Source organism: Macrobrachium rosenbergii, chromosome 18 (genome assembly GCF_040412425.1).
Source record: "Macrobrachium rosenbergii isolate ZJJX-2024 chromosome 18, ASM4041242v1, whole genome shotgun sequence".
Taxonomy (NCBI): domain Eukaryota; kingdom Metazoa; phylum Arthropoda; class Malacostraca; order Decapoda; family Palaemonidae; genus Macrobrachium; species Macrobrachium rosenbergii.
This window is the reverse complement of record NC_089758.1, coordinates 7,532,850-7,552,433: the sequence shown is the minus strand read 5'-3', so window position 1 is coordinate 7,552,433 and position 19,584 is coordinate 7,532,850. Positions and strand designations below refer to the sequence as shown.

At 38.0% G+C, this 19,584-nt stretch overlaps 1 protein-coding gene across 6 annotated transcripts in view; it reads right to left on the bottom strand.

The window, feature by feature from the left end:
• Nucleotides 1-49: 49 nt before the first annotated feature.
• The window catches only part of LOC136848078 (prostaglandin reductase 1-like), a 98,579-nt gene continuing 79,044 nt past the window's right edge, over nucleotides 50-19,584 (bottom strand). For 4 of the 6 annotated variants that reach the window (XM_067120262.1, XM_067120257.1, XM_067120260.1 and 1 more), the window contains exons 5-9: nucleotides 18,074-18,192; nucleotides 11,092-11,243; nucleotides 8,497-8,620; nucleotides 7,755-7,873; nucleotides 4,148-5,186 (exon numbers count right to left, since the gene is read on the bottom strand). In XM_067120262.1, coding sequence (XP_066976363.1) covers nucleotides 5,076-5,186; nucleotides 7,755-7,873; nucleotides 8,497-8,620; nucleotides 11,092-11,243; nucleotides 18,074-18,192 — 625 coding nt within the window. In that variant the 3' untranslated portion in view covers nucleotides 4,148-5,075. Of the gene's footprint in view, nucleotides 5,187-7,754; nucleotides 7,874-8,496; nucleotides 8,621-11,091; nucleotides 11,244-18,073; nucleotides 18,193-19,584 lie in introns of all 6 variants that reach the window. The other 2 variants (XM_067120258.1, XM_067120256.1) reach the window with 1 other exon arrangement.

The following is a 19,584-nucleotide window of genomic DNA, read 5'->3' as shown; positions in this document are numbered from 1 at the left end:
GCAAAATAACAATGCCCATGATTAATGTTAAAATTTGGAATATAAAAAATTTGACGGCTCAAGTTTTATTCAACATTTTACAATGAGGATCAGCTGCTGAAAACCTTAACAAAGGAACAAAATTCAAAACATGGCCAAATAAACAGGTCTTAAAAAATCTCAAAACCTTCAACAAACCAATTTTTATGGAGACAAAGATTACTTGAATTCCAAATCATGAACAACTCGCATTCTAAATGGAATGCATTAAAAAATGTACGGAGGTTCCAATGTTCTAGACCTACCAATTCTTAAATCTGAATTTTGTTAGGGCTTCATCCCTTGTAATATGCAACATGTACTAATTTTAGCTAAATTTTGGCTGAAAGATTCAGCAACCATAGGACTGATGTAAATACGGTAGCATCATTTGAACATCATTTTTCAACCAAACCTCACATCTTACAAACATGTCTTACTTACAAAGTTTGTAAGTGTATAAAATATTGAAAGAAAAGTAAAGCAGAATTACACAAGGCTAAAAGACAATAGGAAAGAAAAGATAAATAAAATACAAGGCTACAAGACAATAGGAAAGAAAAGATAAATAAAACCAGGGAAACATATATTAAACAAAAATACAAAAACAGCGAGGAATACATATTGCAATAGAAAGATAAACACACAAAAGTGTAAAAGGGCAAGAAGCCTACCATGAGGAAACAACTGATTAGTCATGTACAGTAGTCAATATAGCAGCCTTCAACAATCACTCTTTGTAATCTCCTCCCCCAAACTCTGACCTGTCTAAGTTTGAATACATAGGCCCCATGATCAGCAAGGTTGTAAGCAGCAAGACAGTTTAAATCAATCATACAAACTTCAATGCCACTGGAATTAGAACTGCATCACAAGCTGCTATGCCCTTGTGAAAGCCAAACTGGAAACTAGAGAAAAAATAATTTCAGTATAATCACTCAAATAATTTGCCAGCAGACATTCAAATGCTTTAAGCAATATCAGGGTTACATATATTGGGCATTGATTAGCATGGCATTAGCAAGCACTCCACACTCAAAGTAACATTACCAACTCTCCATCACAAACAAAAAGAGCCATTTCCACGAATCTAAAAAAAGTTTGAGATACATTTCAAAGTAGTAGAGATCTGTAGCATTTTCAAATCAATTTTCAAATCAGAACACCAATTCTGATTTAATCAAACATCTATCCTCTTTACTCAAAAGTTTTGTAGACCAATTTCTTACTAAGAGGCTGCGTCCAAAATAATGGCAACCTGCCATTGTTATATCAAAGCCAAGCCATGAAAGTGAACTCAAAACCAGAGGCAATCTGACACAATTCTCCATCACACACAAGAACCACTACTTCCATGAACCTAAAAAAAGTTTGAGAAGATAAATTTCAAAATAGTAAAGATCTGTAGCATCAATTTTCAAACCAGGCCATCAATTCTGATTTAATCAAACATCCCCTGTACTCAAAAGTTATTTACACCAATTTTTAACTAAGAGGCTGTTTCCAAAAGAATGGCAACCTGCCATTGTTATATCAAAGCCAAACTATGACACTGAACCCAGTATGAGAGAATCTGATAAAACTCTCCATTACACCAAGGAGAACCACTTTCATAAACCTAATAAAGTTTGAGAATATAAATTTGGAATTAGTAAATCAGGGCATCAATTCTGATTTATTCAAAATCTATACCCCATACCCAAAAGTTATTTACACTAATTATTTACTAAGAGGGTGTTTCCAAAGGAATGGCAACTTGCCACTGTTATATCAAAGCCAAACCATGACAATGAACTCAATGCAAGAAACAATCTGATACACAACTGTCAAACTGTGAAAGTTCCCGAGTTTTAATCTCTGATACACAGTGGCAATATTTTATTTCCTTTTGGTTACAATTTTTATTATGATAATTAAAATAAAAAAGCATGGCAGAATCACATAAGGGACTGATAACAATAATTTGCAGTAGTGTGACTGACTATTCTGAATTAAAGGTACAGTAAATATATGCATGCAATTGCACTTCATTAAACCAGATGAAAAAAGTGACTTTCTTTTTTAAAAACATTTACTTTTTAGGCACAAATTTCTCAATGTACAGCAAGTATAGTATATTACATTGCATAACTATACTGCAAAATGTAGTTTACAGTAATAATTACACTATACGTTGCAGTCTGAAATTTTTAACACATGAAACGACAACCACACGAACTTCACTTGCAAAAGCTAAACACAAAAGATTGTGTTAATACACAGAACAGGTTTAAACTTGGATGCATCCAATAAGTAATGAAATTCAAGAAGTTGAAGTATTACCCTTCCAGACCAGAAGAAAGGCAGCACCAATGCCAAATTTTCCAGAAATGGAGCAAACAAGAGATGAGGGTGATTATAACCACATTCTTTGGAGCTTACCACAAGGACTTAAAGAGACACACATGGCCCTTGAAAAAATAAGGTTGACATTGTTGTAACAATCAACATAGCAAATGTCTGACAGCTCTCGAAGTTTCAGGAGCAGTACCTGTTTCAAGAAAAGTGACTTGTTTTATTAGAAGAGGATGACTATTTAGTCATCAATAAAGACTGTATAGTGTGAGCTATTGCATTTCATACTTTCTACTGTGTATTGTTTCTGATGTTTGGTAGTATAGGCATAACCACTGGACAGACAGTGTAAGTGTGAACACACTTGAGGTCTACATAATCCTTTCTTTCTTTTCTTTAAGTCTTCAGCTGAAAACCCTTATGGACACTGTCAACAGACTATAAACCCAAGAGGACTTCAAAGGAAAATGGAATGGAATGGTATATAAAATTTAGGCCAAAGGCCAAGCATGGAACCTATGAGGTCATTCAGTGCTCCAAAGAGAAATCTGCCAGCAGAAAGAGACAAATTCAAACAAAAGGCAACAAATAGAGGGGACAGAAAAAAACCTGATACACCTGAATTTACGAGATGTCAGCAGAAAGCAGGAATGAATTTGCTCCTTGCTTGATATCTGCAGAAGATTCTGCAACTTCTGTAAACAAACTATTTCAGATTTTAGTTGTTGCCAAAATAAAACTCCTAGCAAACTCAGCAGTATTAAAACCTGATACTAGGAAATGATACACTGCTTGCATCAGGAGCTTACCTGGTGTTGCAAGCAAAAACACCCAAGTCAAGTACTGAAGAGTGAAGAGGATGCATATGATTTTGTTATATATAGTAAATTTTATACAACAAACATAATTAACTCACAATGTGAAGAGTTGGCAAAATAAACCTGACTGATGAAAACTCCAGCCAAGCTTTTCGAGATACGCATCAGCACTGGAAGACCACATTGGAGGACAGTACTCAAAACAAGAAAAAATTTCTAATTCGGACTGATGGTGAATGATCGTTTAGCAATATGAAGCTTTAATCAAAATGTGTTTCAGCTCAAGTCTGCTGCATCAAATTAGAAGTGATATTGAATGACTGTTTAGTAATATGAAGCTTTAATCAAAATGTGTTTCAGCTCACAAGTCTGCTTAATCAGAGTGGGGCTGATGGTGAATGACTGTTCAGCAATATGAATCTTTGATCCAAATGTGGTTCAGCTCAAGACTTCTGCATCAACTGGGACTGATGGTGAATGACTGTTTGGCAATAAGAAGCTTAATTCATAATGTGTTTAAGCTCACAAGTTGCTAAATTATATCTTTAATCCACTTAACATCGTTATTATGGCACAGAGAGAGAGAGAGAGAGAGAGAGAGAGAGAGAGAATGGTTCACCACTTTCAACTACAGGGAATTAAGTTAATTACAGTTTTATAAGTGATATAGTATTCATGCCGATACATAACTGATCAACAAGTAGAAATGGGAGCACTGTAAGCACAACAGAATGTATGCATTTTTTGTTTTACATGAAATACAGCAAATTCTAAATTAAATCACTGAAACAAATAACTTCATTAATTAACCTTTTGAGACTATAATGATGCCAATTGCTTTCTTACAAGACAATCCTTGAGATTCTGATGACTACATGTCAAAATCTTCTTGAAAAATTTCTCCTAGCTCCGGCTCATCACTTGAATTTATTGTTTTCCATTTTTTAACAGTCCAAAATAAAGTATATGGATGACAATACAAATAACATTATGCCATGAAAAATAAATTTGCAGTGAGCTGTTCCCATACGCAGTCAGTGTGTGAAATGCCACAGACAAATTTTGTGACCTACCAGGAATCATGAAGGGTTATTCGGACCACGAAATTTTTTCATTCATAACATCATCATCAAATTCAATCTGGTTCATTTGTTCTCAAACGATAAATGAAAATGGAGCAAGATAAAATTATAAAAGTTAAACAACTGTGAGAAGCGGCCAAAAGGAATGAATAACGTACAAGGCACAGAGGCTAGGGCTGAAAGGATGCTACAAAGAACCTTTAGTACCATTCAATTTCCTGCATAATGCACACAGTATGGAATAATCCTGAGGGGCTATTCACTGATAAAACATATATCAATGAAAACCTATTAATCTCTCTCTCTCTCTCTCTCTCTCTCTCTCTCTCATGAAGACAAGGATGAAAACTAGGCAAAACCAGGACATAAAATAAAACATATGGCAATAGCATAAGGCTAAGAGCAAATAAGTATTCATTATGTAATTACTGACACTAAAGTAAAAATTAGAACAAAAACACCAACCCACACTTTGGACTAGACATAAGTTCATGTCATGATCATTTACGTATAAATGAAGAAGTTAATTCGGAACATGGCAAATTAAAATTAATTATACACAATTCATCTCCCAATATGGCCCACCTAAAAAAACTAGCACTCTAACAATAATGCTAACATCATGACTGAAAAATAATTACATGCCTATAGAAAAGCACCAATTCAAGAGGTACAATTTAGTACACAAAACTTCATGAGTTACCTAAACTTACTGTAAATGTAATTACAGCCTAGGGATATTAGATTATCAGTAACAGTAAAACAACTGTCCTTCCTTAGACAAATATTTTGTAAATTCTCTTAGGAAAATATGCAAGTCCTACTAGACCTTCACAACTGCTTTTCCTATATTTTCACCAGAAAAAAGTCCAATGAAGGCATCAGGAACTTTGTCAAATCCATCTGTTATGGTTTCTCTGTATTTGATTTTTCCCTGAAAAGAGATTGAAAAATTGATACTGTACAAGAAAAGTATTTTGCTCTAGTTTAGTGAGAGAAGAATAATGCACATTTCAGCAAGTTGTAATTTCTAAACTCATTGTACAACCAAACCCTGCCTCTTCAATTACTTTACTATGAAAATATTGCAAAAAATCATTGCTGTATACATCTTCTACAACATATCAGCAAAACAGAAATATGCACAAAATTCACTTGGGAGTCTGTAAAAAATAATAATTTGATGATTAAAATATACAGTAATTCAATAAAGTAAACATTAGGAGGTGGTAAGATATCCAGTAAACAACTCAAGACTATCAAGATAGCAAACACATTTAAGGACTAACAGGGCTCAATAGGTAAAATTACTATGAGAGTCAACAGATGGTCACTCAACTGGCAGAGAGAGTATGAACTTCACAATCATATAGACTGTGGTGCACACCTTCACCACTGGCAGCATAGCACTCAAAAATACACTGTCCAACAATACCTGCTTTGTCACAAAAGAAGAATACTAAAACAGATGACCTGTCACCTGCTAAAAGGTTCTAAAGCATGTATGTGGGAATCATGGGGTCATAGTGCTTATATGCTCTCTTAAAGAGACTGAACAAGCTCTCTGCAGCATTTACTTGTCTTGACAACACAACCACATACATTACAGTAAATAAAAAATAGGTCAATACAACAAAAGGCCCCATGGCAAAGTTTCACCAACTCCTAATCAAGCACTCACTGTCCACACACACTGATTCACTACCATGTTCTATAACCCAAATAATGATCAAGACAGATATCAAGACACAAAATATTAAAAATGCAATTAGTTTATATATTTTCAGGCCAAAATACTACACAGTTTCTGGGTTATAATATAGTTAGAATGTTGTGACATTTAATCTAAGCAAAAATCACTATTTAAGGGTCAAAAAAATATCCCATCACGTTTCACAGGAAAGTGAGCAAAAACTGACTATTTCCAATAACTGAAAACAATGAGAATGTTAATTGAAGACAATGAAAATGTTAATAACATGGAACAATGAATGAATTATCAGTTAATAAAGCTCTTATTGAAAAAGGTTTAAAAGGCTTAACAGGAAGAAAACTTCACAGTTGCAATATGAAACAATCGGTCATAGAGGGTGGAAAGTAAGATGGAAAAAAAGATAATATGAACGAAGGTACAGTAAAAGGAATGAAAGGGCTTGCAGCTAAGGGTTTAAGGGAAGCTGCAAAGGACCTTACATCACGCAGTGCACTGATGGCACTATGACCCTACAGGGCTTTTCAGGATAATGATAAGACTGGGATTAGAACTTAACAAAATACAGCATCTTATAAGTAATGGGTTATAAACAACATCCAATATTTAAGCAACAGTTTGATCATGTTATCATTCGAAAAAGATAATGAGAAAGCTGACTGCCCTTGCCTCCCTCATTCATGATCAACAGAAATTCTTAATATACTGTATCTATTGTAAATTCTATCTTAGAGTATGCAAAATTATCAAATATTTTTTTTAAAAAACAAATGCTGCCTCGTAATTTTCAGTCTTTCATGAAGAACTTAGTCATGAATGACAAGACAACTGATACTGTAAATCAACTCGAACCTAGCATATTCTTTCTGTACTCTCTTGGCTATAAAACAGTGTACAGACAGTCCCCACTTACTGGCAGCATCGGTTAACGGCAATCCAGTTTTACGGCACTTGTTTAGCTACGCTGTTAATTGGATTTTTGGCACCAATCTCCACTTACTGCCGCCAATCTCCGGTTACCGGAGCCAATCTCTAGTTAGCAGAGCTGATCTCCAGTTAGCAGTGCCGAGCTCTGGTTAACAGCGCCGTTAAGCAGGTTATTAGTGCTATTATCGCCAATTTTCGGTTAGCAGCACTCAGCCAGGAACAGAACCCCTATTGTTAACTGGGGGCTGCCTGTACTGTATTGAGCTTTGTTACCAACAGTGAATGAAAAAAACAGTTGCTACTGATGTGTTTGCAAAGACTATAAGAAAAACAGACTGAAATTAATCAACAATGATCCCTTAAATTATTATCAGGTAAAAGTTTAAGTTGACTGTAGTGTTAAATTTTTTTAACTCCCACAAGACAAGAGAGTGCAAGGCTTACAGAAATTAATTACCACGTATACTGAATAAACTAATAACAAGGAAGATTTTACAAAATTTCCTTGGCTGAATGGTTTACAAAACTTGACATTTGGTGCTGGGTGAAATGTGGATATTTATATGAAATGTTTAACCATTTGTTGTGGCCTGAATTTTCTCAATACAGGATGGGTCAGCTGAACTATTCAACAAACATCCATTTGTCAAATGATTAAGACCAATTCAGAGAGAAGATAAAACTTATTTCAGGTGTACCAAAAAACTATTTCAATTCAAGAATAAACACACTGAGCCAAGTTGTAAAAGTCAAACCTGTCTGTTGCTCTCTAATGCACCTCCATCCATGACAAGGGACTAGGAATGTAGGGTGAATTCTCCTATAAGATAAAATAACATATAAAGTATAAATACCTCTACTTACCTCTGTGATCCATTGTTTTATTTGCTCTATTCCCTCAGTCCACCTATCTTGCCAGTGTACAACAATGAACCCTTCAATTCTAAGCTGCTTCCACAAAATAGTGGCTTCACTATATGGACCTAAAAAATATAAAGACATTTTTTCTGCTTAATATAAAGCTGTGTGCATACTTACTTACTGTATTTAACAAAGTAATCAAACAAAGACACTCCCAAAAATGCAAAGCAAAGTCAGAAAATAAAGACAAAACTAGCTGAGCACGAAGAGATTAAAATATGTAATTTATTCTTACAATTATCCATTTTACATTGAGACTAATACAGACAAGTAGAGGGTAAAGTCAAGTAAAACTTTAGGAAAATATGAAGACCACAACTTAGCCTCATGGTGTGACCATCTATTGCTAAGTTTCATGGCTGCAGTACTGTGGAAAGATTATATTACTATTTAGGAACTGGTTGATATACAGTAAAACCCCGAACCTACGCGATTCAAGTTGCGCGAATTCGCAGACACGCAAACTTTTCATTGGAACCTAACTAATTATCATACACGAGTTTTTCACAGACACACGAACATTTGCGAATACTTTCTGTTATAAGTCATTCTAAAATAAATTCATATGATATTCACACGCCTAAGAAAATACGTTTAGTTCATAAAAAAACAAATTTTTAAACCAAATCTAGTATACACTTGTAGAACAATATATGTTCAACTAAAAACAATAATGTTTACTTACTGGTCATGGATATTTTCCCAATGTCCTTTGATTCATCATTGTAAGTAGAAATAGCACCACATACTGCAATTCTACAAAAGTCTGCCATGTGTGGAAGGGCTTCAGCTGTAAACTGTCCTCCAACCTGATGGAATCAAAAGTGAACAATAATAGCAGCTAAATATCACAAAAAATTAACAGGAGAATTTTATTATTTCATGGCAGTTCAACCAAATTAATGAGTTTAAATACCAACTGATAGTTTTAAACATTTTCTTTGACTTTCTTCCACCACCTTCAATATTTTTATGGAATGGTCACAATCTTACTTCACAAACTTCCCTTTGAAAGTGCATCCTCTTTTCTTATTATACTAATGTCATACTTTTCCCACTCTTCTGGTCCCGTCCCATCTCTTAATTGCAAGTTCACTTTTCAGTAACATTCGGTTTACTTCTTCTTCAGTTTAACATAAAATGGGTATTTGTGTGTGGTGCCTTCCCCCCCCACCCTTCTCTCTCTCTCTCTTCTCTCTCTCTCTCTCTCAAGAAAATTTTTTTTTTAATAAAGAATTTGGGACTTTGTTGCATTTCTCTCTGTCAAGATTTAATTTTTTATTTGTAAAGAATAACCCAGAGAGAGAGAGAGAGAGAGAGAGAGAGAGAGAGAGAGAGAGAGAGAGAGAGAGAGAGAGAGAGAGAGAGAGAGAGAGAGAGAGAGAGAGAAAGCTAACACTAAGTAAATGGTAGTTTATCTTAACAAGATGTGCACATGTACATTTGCACTCACACACACAGACTGATAAATATATGTACATAATACTATGCATTGAATAATATTAATAAAAATACTGTGTATGCATTGAATAATATTAATAAAAATACTGTACCAGAGAGAGAGAGAGAGAGATAGATATGGGAAGGGGGAGGAACACAGTGTGTGAAATGTTTCGAAGATATTAATGGCTTTTTGTATTGCATGATTTCATGTCTCTTATATCTTGTATGAATACTTGATAAGTAAGTAGCAGCACTGCAAGGGACTACAGTGTGTAGAGTTCATCACAGGAACCACTCTAACCTCCAGGGAAGACACTGGCTTACTCCTCTTTGTTCTCTCTTCTCAACTACACTCACTGAAGGAAGAAGATCCAGTATATAATCCTCCCAAAAGGGCTGGCCTCATTTGCTCCTTGCCGCCAACCCAGCTGGTTAACAGCTGGCTCGTTGATGGCTATCTGGGTTAAAGAAACGGATTTGATGATTTGCTTTGATTCATCAAAGTCTAGTCAGGCCCTGGCACTGGAACCATTCAGTTATTCAGTACAAAGAAGTAAAGGAAGACCTAGCACAATTCAACTCACATGACCTGGCACTGAAATTGATTTTTATTCAGTACAAATCAAATATTTCCAGCCAATTTGTCCATTAATAAAATTTTGTATCATGAAAACTGGATTAATCATGGTCACAGCCAAGATCAAAAATTTTAAGAGGTCCTAATTGGCTGCTGTCCAAATCACAGTACTGTACTGATCACTAACTCCAGTTGGTCATGGTTGTTGGTGCTGGCAAGGGAATAATCACTAGTATTGTCAATGGAATTGAGCAAGTTTCCTTTAATCATAACCTGTTACAGTTTCAACCATCAGTGTAAGCAGACCTTTACTGAATAAGTCTACTAGAAGAATCCCAATAGTGTCCAGGAATATGTGTTGACAGTACTGTACAGTATTTGACATCTCCACAGTTGTAATCACACCTGGTACTGGAGGGTATCTTGAAACTTCTTTGGAACCTGCATACTGCTCTTTTTCTGTTAACACTTAAACTCTAGCATATTTCTGTCAATGAAAAGGAAGACAAAGTCAGCATGGCTACTATGAAACACTGCCCTGTCCATGGCTTGGATATGCATCAAGAATGCATCCACTACTGTTGTAGTCCATGGAGAACTTTCTGTTAACCAGTAAAGTCCTAACAGCCTAACAGCCTAAAAATCCAAAAATTCCCATCTGTCTCCTCAGCCATTCAAGATTTCTCCAAGTGATGACTTGACTAAGCATGGTCAAATTCAGTTACCCTCCATCACTAGCAAGGATTTGTCTGGTGACGGTGAGACTCTTCATTGCTGCAGAGTCATGGGGTCTTCCCATCTAGCCTTGAAATACTGAGGAACATCAGCACATCTGCACCCAAATGATGAATAAAAAAGAAAATAGTCCCAAACTCCTGGGGAAAACACATGGGATGTAAACTCCTTCTCAGATGCACAATAAGTGATTTATGACAGAGACTACATGTGCCAAACTACCTGTCTGCTGCCATTTCTTTCAATGGGAATGTCTGGAAATGCATTGACCACGAATGTGCGCTATTCTAAGTAACAGGTTGTAACGAAACATAAAAACAAATTAAACATAAAACACATACAAAGCTTTACTTGGCCTTATTGTTTTAAATGCATAAAATAAATATAAATAAATATATAGTCAGAGACATACAGTACAAATGTTAAATCTTATATTTTCATGTTATACATCAAACTAAAAAACTTAAACAGTTGTAGTGACTAAATTTACAATATATGCATAAATTTTATATAATTAAGACTTACATTATCAAAATAACAGTTTATCTTCTCAGGCGCAGCCTTCTCCAAGGCTTCACCTATAGGTGTAGTTTTGTAGTTGAAGGCATGGTCAGCACCAATTTCCATCAAATATGAAACTTTTTCATCAGAACCAGTAAAACCTATAACTTTACATCCTGCAATAAAAATAACTTTTGAGATTATAGACAAGCATAAACTTATTTATTTACACTTCTTTCACAAAAAATAGAAAAACACATTCACTGCACTGTACCTCCCAAGGAAGGTAAAGCTCTCAATAATTTTTGCACAGCACACTAGAGAATTTTAAATTTTCTTAATATCTCTTAACTCCAGCTTCACTGATGTCTGCCTTATAATTTTCACCTACAGGCAATTCCCACTTAACGGCAGAGGTTCCGTTCCTAGCCGAGAGCCAATAACCGATAATTGTCATTAACTGGAACATCACAATAATTATGGTAATAAATGGCGTTTATGATGCCTTAAGCGCCGCTACTCTGCTTACCGGAGCCAATAAACTGCTTTAAACTGCTTATGCGCGTCGATAAACTGCTTTAAACTGCTTACCGGCGCCGATAAACTGCTTACCGGCACCGATGAACTGCTTACCGGCACCGATAAACTGCTTTACCGGCACCGATAAACTGCTTTACCGGCGCCAATAAACTGCTTACCGGCGCCAATAAACTGCTTACCGGCGCCAATAAACTGCTTACCGGCGCCAATAAACTGCTTACCGGCGCCGATAACCTGCTTACCGGCGCCGATAAACTGCTTACCAGTGCTGAAAATCTGGTTAACAACGTCATTAGGCAAGTGTCGTAAAACTGAAACACCATTAACTGATGCCTCAGGTAAGCAGGGACAGCGTGTGTTCCCTTTCAGCTTATCTGATCTAGCTATCGAAAAATCTCATTTTATCTTGACCACAAGATAAAATTTTTAAATGAAATGAATATTTGAACTAGCAAAACTACTTAATAACTACTTATACATTGTATGTAGATAGACCAAGTAAGGGATTTTGACAAAGGAAAAATCTATTTCTGGGGGAAGACCTGTGTCACCCAGTGAAATGGTTCCAATAGCACTCATTTCTAGGTATAACTATTGCTAAATATACCAGAGAAAAAAGCTATCCATAATGCCGGGGTTACTACCCCCGGAGCGATCACCATAACGGTGTCGGTATGCACTAGGGGTGAGTGGCTCCACTATCACAGGTCTTCGTCCAATAGATATATATGATATTTTGTACAATACCACTACAACTAATTCTCTAATCAATGTACAGTAAAGTTCTATTTATCCATAACCAGCTATCATAAATCTCAAGCTATGGGGAACACGATACATTCTATGACAGTCGTACTCACTAGTTAAAATTACCACTTAACCCACTCTTCTGTTTTCTGTACAGCACCTCACTTGTCATTGCAGAGAAATTCTGGAGTGTTGTAAAGTGTTCTTCCCTGACTATCTAATGAAATGAGAGAAACTGTTCATTCTCTCACACTATGTTATCTAATTGGCATAACAATTATCATTAAGTATTTGAAAAGTAATGAAGGCATAAGTCAATTTATTTGTGTGCTTGCCATATTTTCTGAATTAAATAAAGCTTTTAAAGAAGGAATGACTCAAGACATGAAAAAGCTGATTAAAACAGTGAGGAAAACTAAGACCAAAATGGGAGAAGTGATAATAAGTGAGTTAGAAAAAGAAAAGATTTACTGGGAAGCCTATGCAGGTGCTTCATGTGGGTTACTGAAGATGGTCATACACAATTAGGTTATGTGATATCTTTGACAGATGGTAAGAGGAGAAGTCCCATATGGTGGAAATCCAGAAAATCCAGATGAGTAGCAAAGTCCACCATTGAAGCAGAAGCTCTGAGTTGGGGGAGGCCATAGAAGGATTGATATATTTCAAACACTTGTAGGAAGAAATAGTAGGAGGGAGAAAATTAGAAGCATTGGTTAAAACTGGTAGTAAAACCCTAATGACTGCAATAAAATCAAGTACTGGAGTAAGTAGTAAGAGATTAAAAACTGATATTACAGCAATAAGAGAAACAATAGAATCTGGAGAAATAAAGGAGGTGAGATGGATAAAAGGAAAGCATCAAACAGCTGATGTATTGACTAAAGCTGGAGTTTCAGGGGAAAGTATTAGAAATTACGTAGAGGGTAAAGAACTGGAGAATACTGGAGATTAGAGGGAATTAGGATAAGAAGAGGTGGAGGGAGGAGATAAGTGTGATTATGTTAGTTTTAGAAGTATGGGCGTTATGAAATGTATAAAAAGCACGTTTAATTTTATAAGATGTTTTTACAGCAAAGCATTCTTTATGTTTAAAAGTATCTGTTCTTGTTGTGACGTCATAGGACGAAGATGGTGGGAGGGAGCAAAATGTAAAAAAAACGCAGGCAGGAGTGTTGAATAGAGTGTGGTGCGGTAGAGAGAGATCTCTGATGGTTAGGTTGTTAATTTTCGGTTGCAAGTCTGTTTTGTGGTTTTTTGTAGTCGTAAGCTGGATTATATTATAAAAGAAGAACAACGTGAACAGGTGGGTGGATGGCATAATTGTAGCATTTCTGGACAGTTGGGCTAGAAAAATTCTCACTCTCAATCCTCCCCGAGAATCGCAGCAAAGATAAAATGTCCTTCTCTGTCACGTTCCCAAGTGAGGAACCTATGTCTTGGATTCCCAAGACTGGGACATTCAACCAGCAAATGTCTCACAGTCAAGGGCACAATACAGCTGTTCCAGAATGGAGGATTTTCACCTGACATCAAGAACCCACAAGTCAGTCTTGAATGTCCAATCCTTACCCTGTACAACATGTACAACATTTCTTGTCTCCTTGGCATACAGGGATATGACCAGGGATGCCTTTGGTATGCAACCAGCAGACCATTTGGGAGACTTGTGAAGACTTGAGGTGGTGTTGCCAAGCCAAAGCAGAGGGCCCTGAGCTGGTACATCACATCCTTGGAAACAAACTAAAGGTACTTCCTGGAGCTAGGTGAAAGAGGATGCAAAGGTAGGCATCCTATAGGTCCACCAAGATCATGTAGTCTCCCCCCTTACGGATGCCAGAACTGACCGGGGATGTTACCATGGAGAAGGACATCTGTTCCAGGAACTCATTCTGGGCTGCCAGGCCTATCACCGACTGCCCTCCCCTGCCAAATGCATTCTCTACCAGGAAGAGCCGGCTGTAGAATCCAGGAAGTTGTCCAACACAGCCTCCACCAACCCCTTCCATAGCAACCCTTCTACTTCCCTCTGGAGGGCTCTCTCCTTTGATGAGTCCAGCCTGTGGGACAAGAGTGGGATTGGGTTAGGGAGCCACAGCACTCCCATGGGTCCAAAGGGTAGCCTGTATCCCTGTCACCATCCACTGTTCTGCCTTGTATTGCTGCCACACTATCCACTTGTTGGCCAGGCACCCCCTACTCATGGCAGCTCGAAGTGGGGTCTTCTTCTCACCTTGATCCTCCTCTTTTTTTTCTGGTCTGTTTCTTCATCTATGGGCAGGCTGGAAAGGCCACATCTGCACTTTTGCTGGTGCCGCTGCTAAAGGCCTGTTGTCTATGCCTGAGTCTTGGGGAGGTACACCTGCTGGAATTTCTCTGCCTTCCCAGCAGGGTGGCTCTACCAGCATTCTGTCTTGGTTGGTGGGAAACTTGTGAGGGAGAGACCTGAGTTAACAGGTGTCCCTCGACTCCTCTTTCCTGACCTCTATGGCCTTCTGTAGTTTCTGGGGGAAGCAGGCTGGTGTCCTGAAGTGGGCTGTTCTGTGGAGACAGCTATCTCTCCAGCAAAATATTCCTCTGCATGACAGGGGGGGCAGGAAGGCTTCCCAACGTCTTTGGATGAGGTTCACCCAAATGTGTCCAATCTGACGCACAAGGTAAGAGATCGCCTTCCCTGAATCATTTGAATGGAACATTATTCCCCAACCTGCAGTCGGAGGGATCAATGTTTTTTGGGATGGTCAATTTGACTGGCCCGTAATATTTGGCTGGATGAGGAATGGGGAGGGGAAGCACCTTCTCCGACCTGGACACAGCCAGGGAGTTCGCAGGTCCTGCCACCAAGTTATCTACCTACTCTATCAGGCCTTGGACCAGCAGCAACAAAGGGAGGTAGAACAACTGCCTGATCTTTGGCACTGTCTCTGCCATCTGCTCATAGGAGGATCGCCACTTGGAGTCTTTAGTAACAGCTCTGGGTAGGTTGGAGAGACCCAGGTGGTAGTAAACGAGGGCTACAACACCGAGGAACCCACGTTCCTCTTTAGGGGCCTCCAGATGAGCCAAGTCATCCTATTCATAGCGGTCTGCTAGGCTCCAAACCAAGTCTTTTCTCGTGTGATCATAAGTGGCCAACACAGGTGTATACAACAGGAGGACATCTGTCTTTGGGGACCACAGTCCCACATGGCCTTCATCCTCTCTTTGCAGTGATCAGCAGGGTGAAACTCCAGTAACACTGGAGAAAGAAAGGACCTCTTCTTACTCCAGTCAGGACTAGAAGGCGAATCACAACGCCTGAAATGCTGGAAGAGGAGTTGGGTAACGATTTTGTTGACGGATGCCCAAACACCAGTCTCACCACTCCAAGTACAGGTGATAGGCCCTGTCCGATGACCTTGTTCTGGAGCAGCAACACTTCCAGTAACTTTAGACATATCTTGACGAGGAACTCCTTCACTCTTGTCTTGTACCCCTCAGAGAACAGAACCTCCTCCTGGTGAAAATACTATCCCGCGACGCACTCGTGTCACGATGACTCCGGTCTATAATTCCACTTAGCCTCGATGCAGATCTGTCCCTATGCCATTTGAGGGGACATTGGGGAGATGACCGATTAGGCAACCAATGGAGATCTCACTGCTCACCCTGACTTTGACACTGCTGCTGACTGACCGAACTCCAAACACATACTTGGAGGGTGGGGAGAGGGAGGTCACAGAACCAGATCTTATTCTCTTCTTCGTGGGTGTTGCCCAACCTTGTTTCGCCTTTTGCGACGCTGCCAAGGATGAGGACAAGACTTCTGGTGGGGGCAACTTTCAGTTTCCCAGGACTAGGATGGGATGCTGCAAATTTCCCAACTCTGGTGACTGCCCTGAATGACCTTGGGTGGCTAAACAGTTAAGCACATGCTGAATCATCTCCCTCAGTTGAAGCTGAGCCACTCCTGATGAAGGGGGGAGAGAAGCAGATGCCAGAGGTGTTTCAGGAGAGAGAGGTCTAAGGGAAGCTGAAACTTCTGGAGACAATGGCAAAGGGCTCATGAAGTCTCCCTAGAGGACACAGTCATTCTTTTGCCTCCTCTCTTCGTAGTGTCCACCATGAATCTTCCCAATGGATGCGCTCATTGCATCATTTATCTCTCATGCACTCTTTTCCCCTGTACAAAATGCAAACCGAATGCGGACTGATCTCTAAAGGGGACAAACTTGCTGCATAGGTTGTCCTTGCCTGAACAACACCTAGTCAAGTTTACATTCCTCCAAGGTAGCCATTTTTCATACTAGGGGATGATATAGGATGCTCAACACCATGATACAAAGAGAGGTTACCAACATGGCCCACACACCACAAAAAGAAAAATAAACACAGAAAAGACCTCTTGCCCCAGAAAAAATGGACTAAACTGCACAAGCACAAAATATGGCTACTGGGAGAGAAATAATCACAATCAACAAGAGAATAAAGGTGCACAACGATAAAATCTTTACACATGGAATGCATAAAGGAAAACCGCAATGAAAACAGGAGGGTCAAAGAAAAACAGACCTACAGATGGCTAAGATCCCTGTTACAGAGGGAGACTTCACAAGGTCGGGTCAAGGGCATACACCTAGGCAACAGGATTTTGTTTCAAGTCAAGACAGCCAAAGCAACTCCATTCATGAAAGCACAGCTTTGTATTCCTGTCAGAACAAACAAAAGTGTGCAAATTCCTTCATGAAGGAGCATAGGCCACAATACTTCTTTAACAATTAATAATAATGGTGCCCTTTCTTGAAAATCATACAGCAGGTGAATACAACTAATACAGTACAATGAAATACATTAATCTATTTGATGTCTCTGTCTCTTCCCAAATTAGAATTTTAGAATTTCCCATTTAATGAAACATATACACTGCTGTTTAAATGACAAACAATTTGTCAAATAAATTAGTAGTGTCAACATAAAGACCTCTACAACCCTGAAAAGTGATATGTGCAAAATATGTTTATGAATAGTGCTCAAGTTACTAATAATAGTAAAAACCCCTTTGCTCTAAATAAACAAGCTGCTTTCAAGGATGGACTGATGAATGTATGATATTTAGGGCCAAAGCCTAAGCTATGCACTGGAGCCATAAAAGCCATTCAGCTCAGTGGTAGGTCATGAAATGATAGTGAAAGAGAACAAGCGGTCTGCAACATGGAGAAAAGCTTACAGAAGAAAATATATAAGAATAGAGAACAGTCATCATGGGATCAAGTAATAACCACAAACAGTACCCTGATGGCACTACTGAGCTTAATCACGAACTACAGTATTTCATATCAGCACAATATACATATACAGGCAGTCCCCGGTTATCGGCGGGGTTCCGTTTCTGAGGATGTGATGATAACCGAAAATCGACGCTAACCGAAAATCGGCGATTTCGGGGCTTTTTTGGCGACTTTTGGGGGTTATCGGCCGAAAAGCGCCGATTTTCGGTTATCGGTGCCGATAAGCGGAAATAGGCGATTTTCGGAGCCAAAAATTGCCGATTTTCGTCGCTAGACAAGCGCCATAAAACCGGATCGCTGTTAACCGAGCCCGCCGTTAACCGTGGACTGCCTGTACCACTTCTTACTCCTAGCATAGCCATTTGTTAACCTCCTAGGCCACTAGTCATAAAGTAACCTTTAAAAGTTTAGATACTTCAAAACTTGAACAAAATATGAGTCAAAAGGCTTACCCTTAAGTTTTGCTATCTGGACTACAAGGCTGCCAACAGCTCCAGCTGCACAATTAACCAATACAGTTTCTCCTTCCTTTGGCTTACAAATTTCAAGGAGTCCAAAATATGCTGTATTGCTGAAAACACAACACATGCCATCAATGCATACAATTCAGTTGAATCCTTCATACAGAGTACCATACATTAATAGAAGTGCTCTAGAAGCATAAGAATATACTTTAAACAGTGAGGGTGACAGCCAGAGAAATCAATTAAAAGAAATTTATACGTTGCAGCCCCACTGTTTAAGTTATCTTTAGTGACAATATGCTACAGGTTCATTCCTTTATGATTTTTTTCAACTGCAAGCTAGAACTTAAGTAAAATATCTGGTATTAAAATAATAATTAAATTTATATCTACAGTAACACCACTGAGAAAAAACTTATAGAAATTATAACATATGTTACTTTGAACAAAATATCCATTAGGATCAAAACTGCTTTTCATTCCTTAGGATGAGAGCAATTACACTGTGCCTTAGATAGCACATGGTAGATGGTACTAAAGGTTCTTTGAAGCATCTCTTCATGCTCCAACTGCATTGCTTTTGTCTTTTAATCTCATTTGCTTCTTTTAGTGTCTTCCTACCAATTGTGCAACTACTCCAACTTTAGCTTGATCTAACTTTTCCATCTCAATAACAACAAATCCTCTGGGCAAGGTCTAAGAATCCAGAAATCCTGACTCAAAATTTTGTCTTGTTAACTACTTTATAATACAGTCGACCGCCGGTATTCATGGGGGTTAGGGACCACAACCACCTGCAAAAAGCGAAAATTTGCGATATATTGGAACTCCCTCTGAAAAGCCTTATAACTGCCTATTTTACTAGTTCAGCCACCAAATATACCTTAAATTATCATCCTAACACTAATATTTCAATGTCATCTCACAGCATTACCCCTAAAAGTATATGGCTTATAGCTACATGTAAAAACTAATCAAGTTACCCCTATATATTCAGGCACAGCCATTTTCTTTCATATAGTATCAAGCCATCCCATTTTCTTTTTACAGTAGATATGTGAAACATTGTAAATTCACAAGTAGAGTTAAGTGCTGTACCTAAATATTAAAATATACATTGAACAAAAATTTATTGATATTTAGCTGTTTACATTAATAATAATATTTGAAAATACTTTGCCATGTTTACATTAATAATATTTGAAAATTACTAAATCCTTTTTTTATCACAAAAAATGTATTTAGTCACAAAAATAACATGAAAATACAGTAATTAACTAATACTGCTCTACGAAAAAATTCACAAATTAGTCAATTTTCTGCGATTTATTTGGATTTACATTCCACAGAAAAATCCGTGACTAACTGAAGCTGCGAACTGCTGAACTGCAATATAGTGGGGGTCCACTGTCCTACAATTGCTATTCATACTCATTCTTGAATGGGCAGCAATTTAAGCAAATAGAAACGTTTCCACCTTCTTAAATTATTTAACTGAA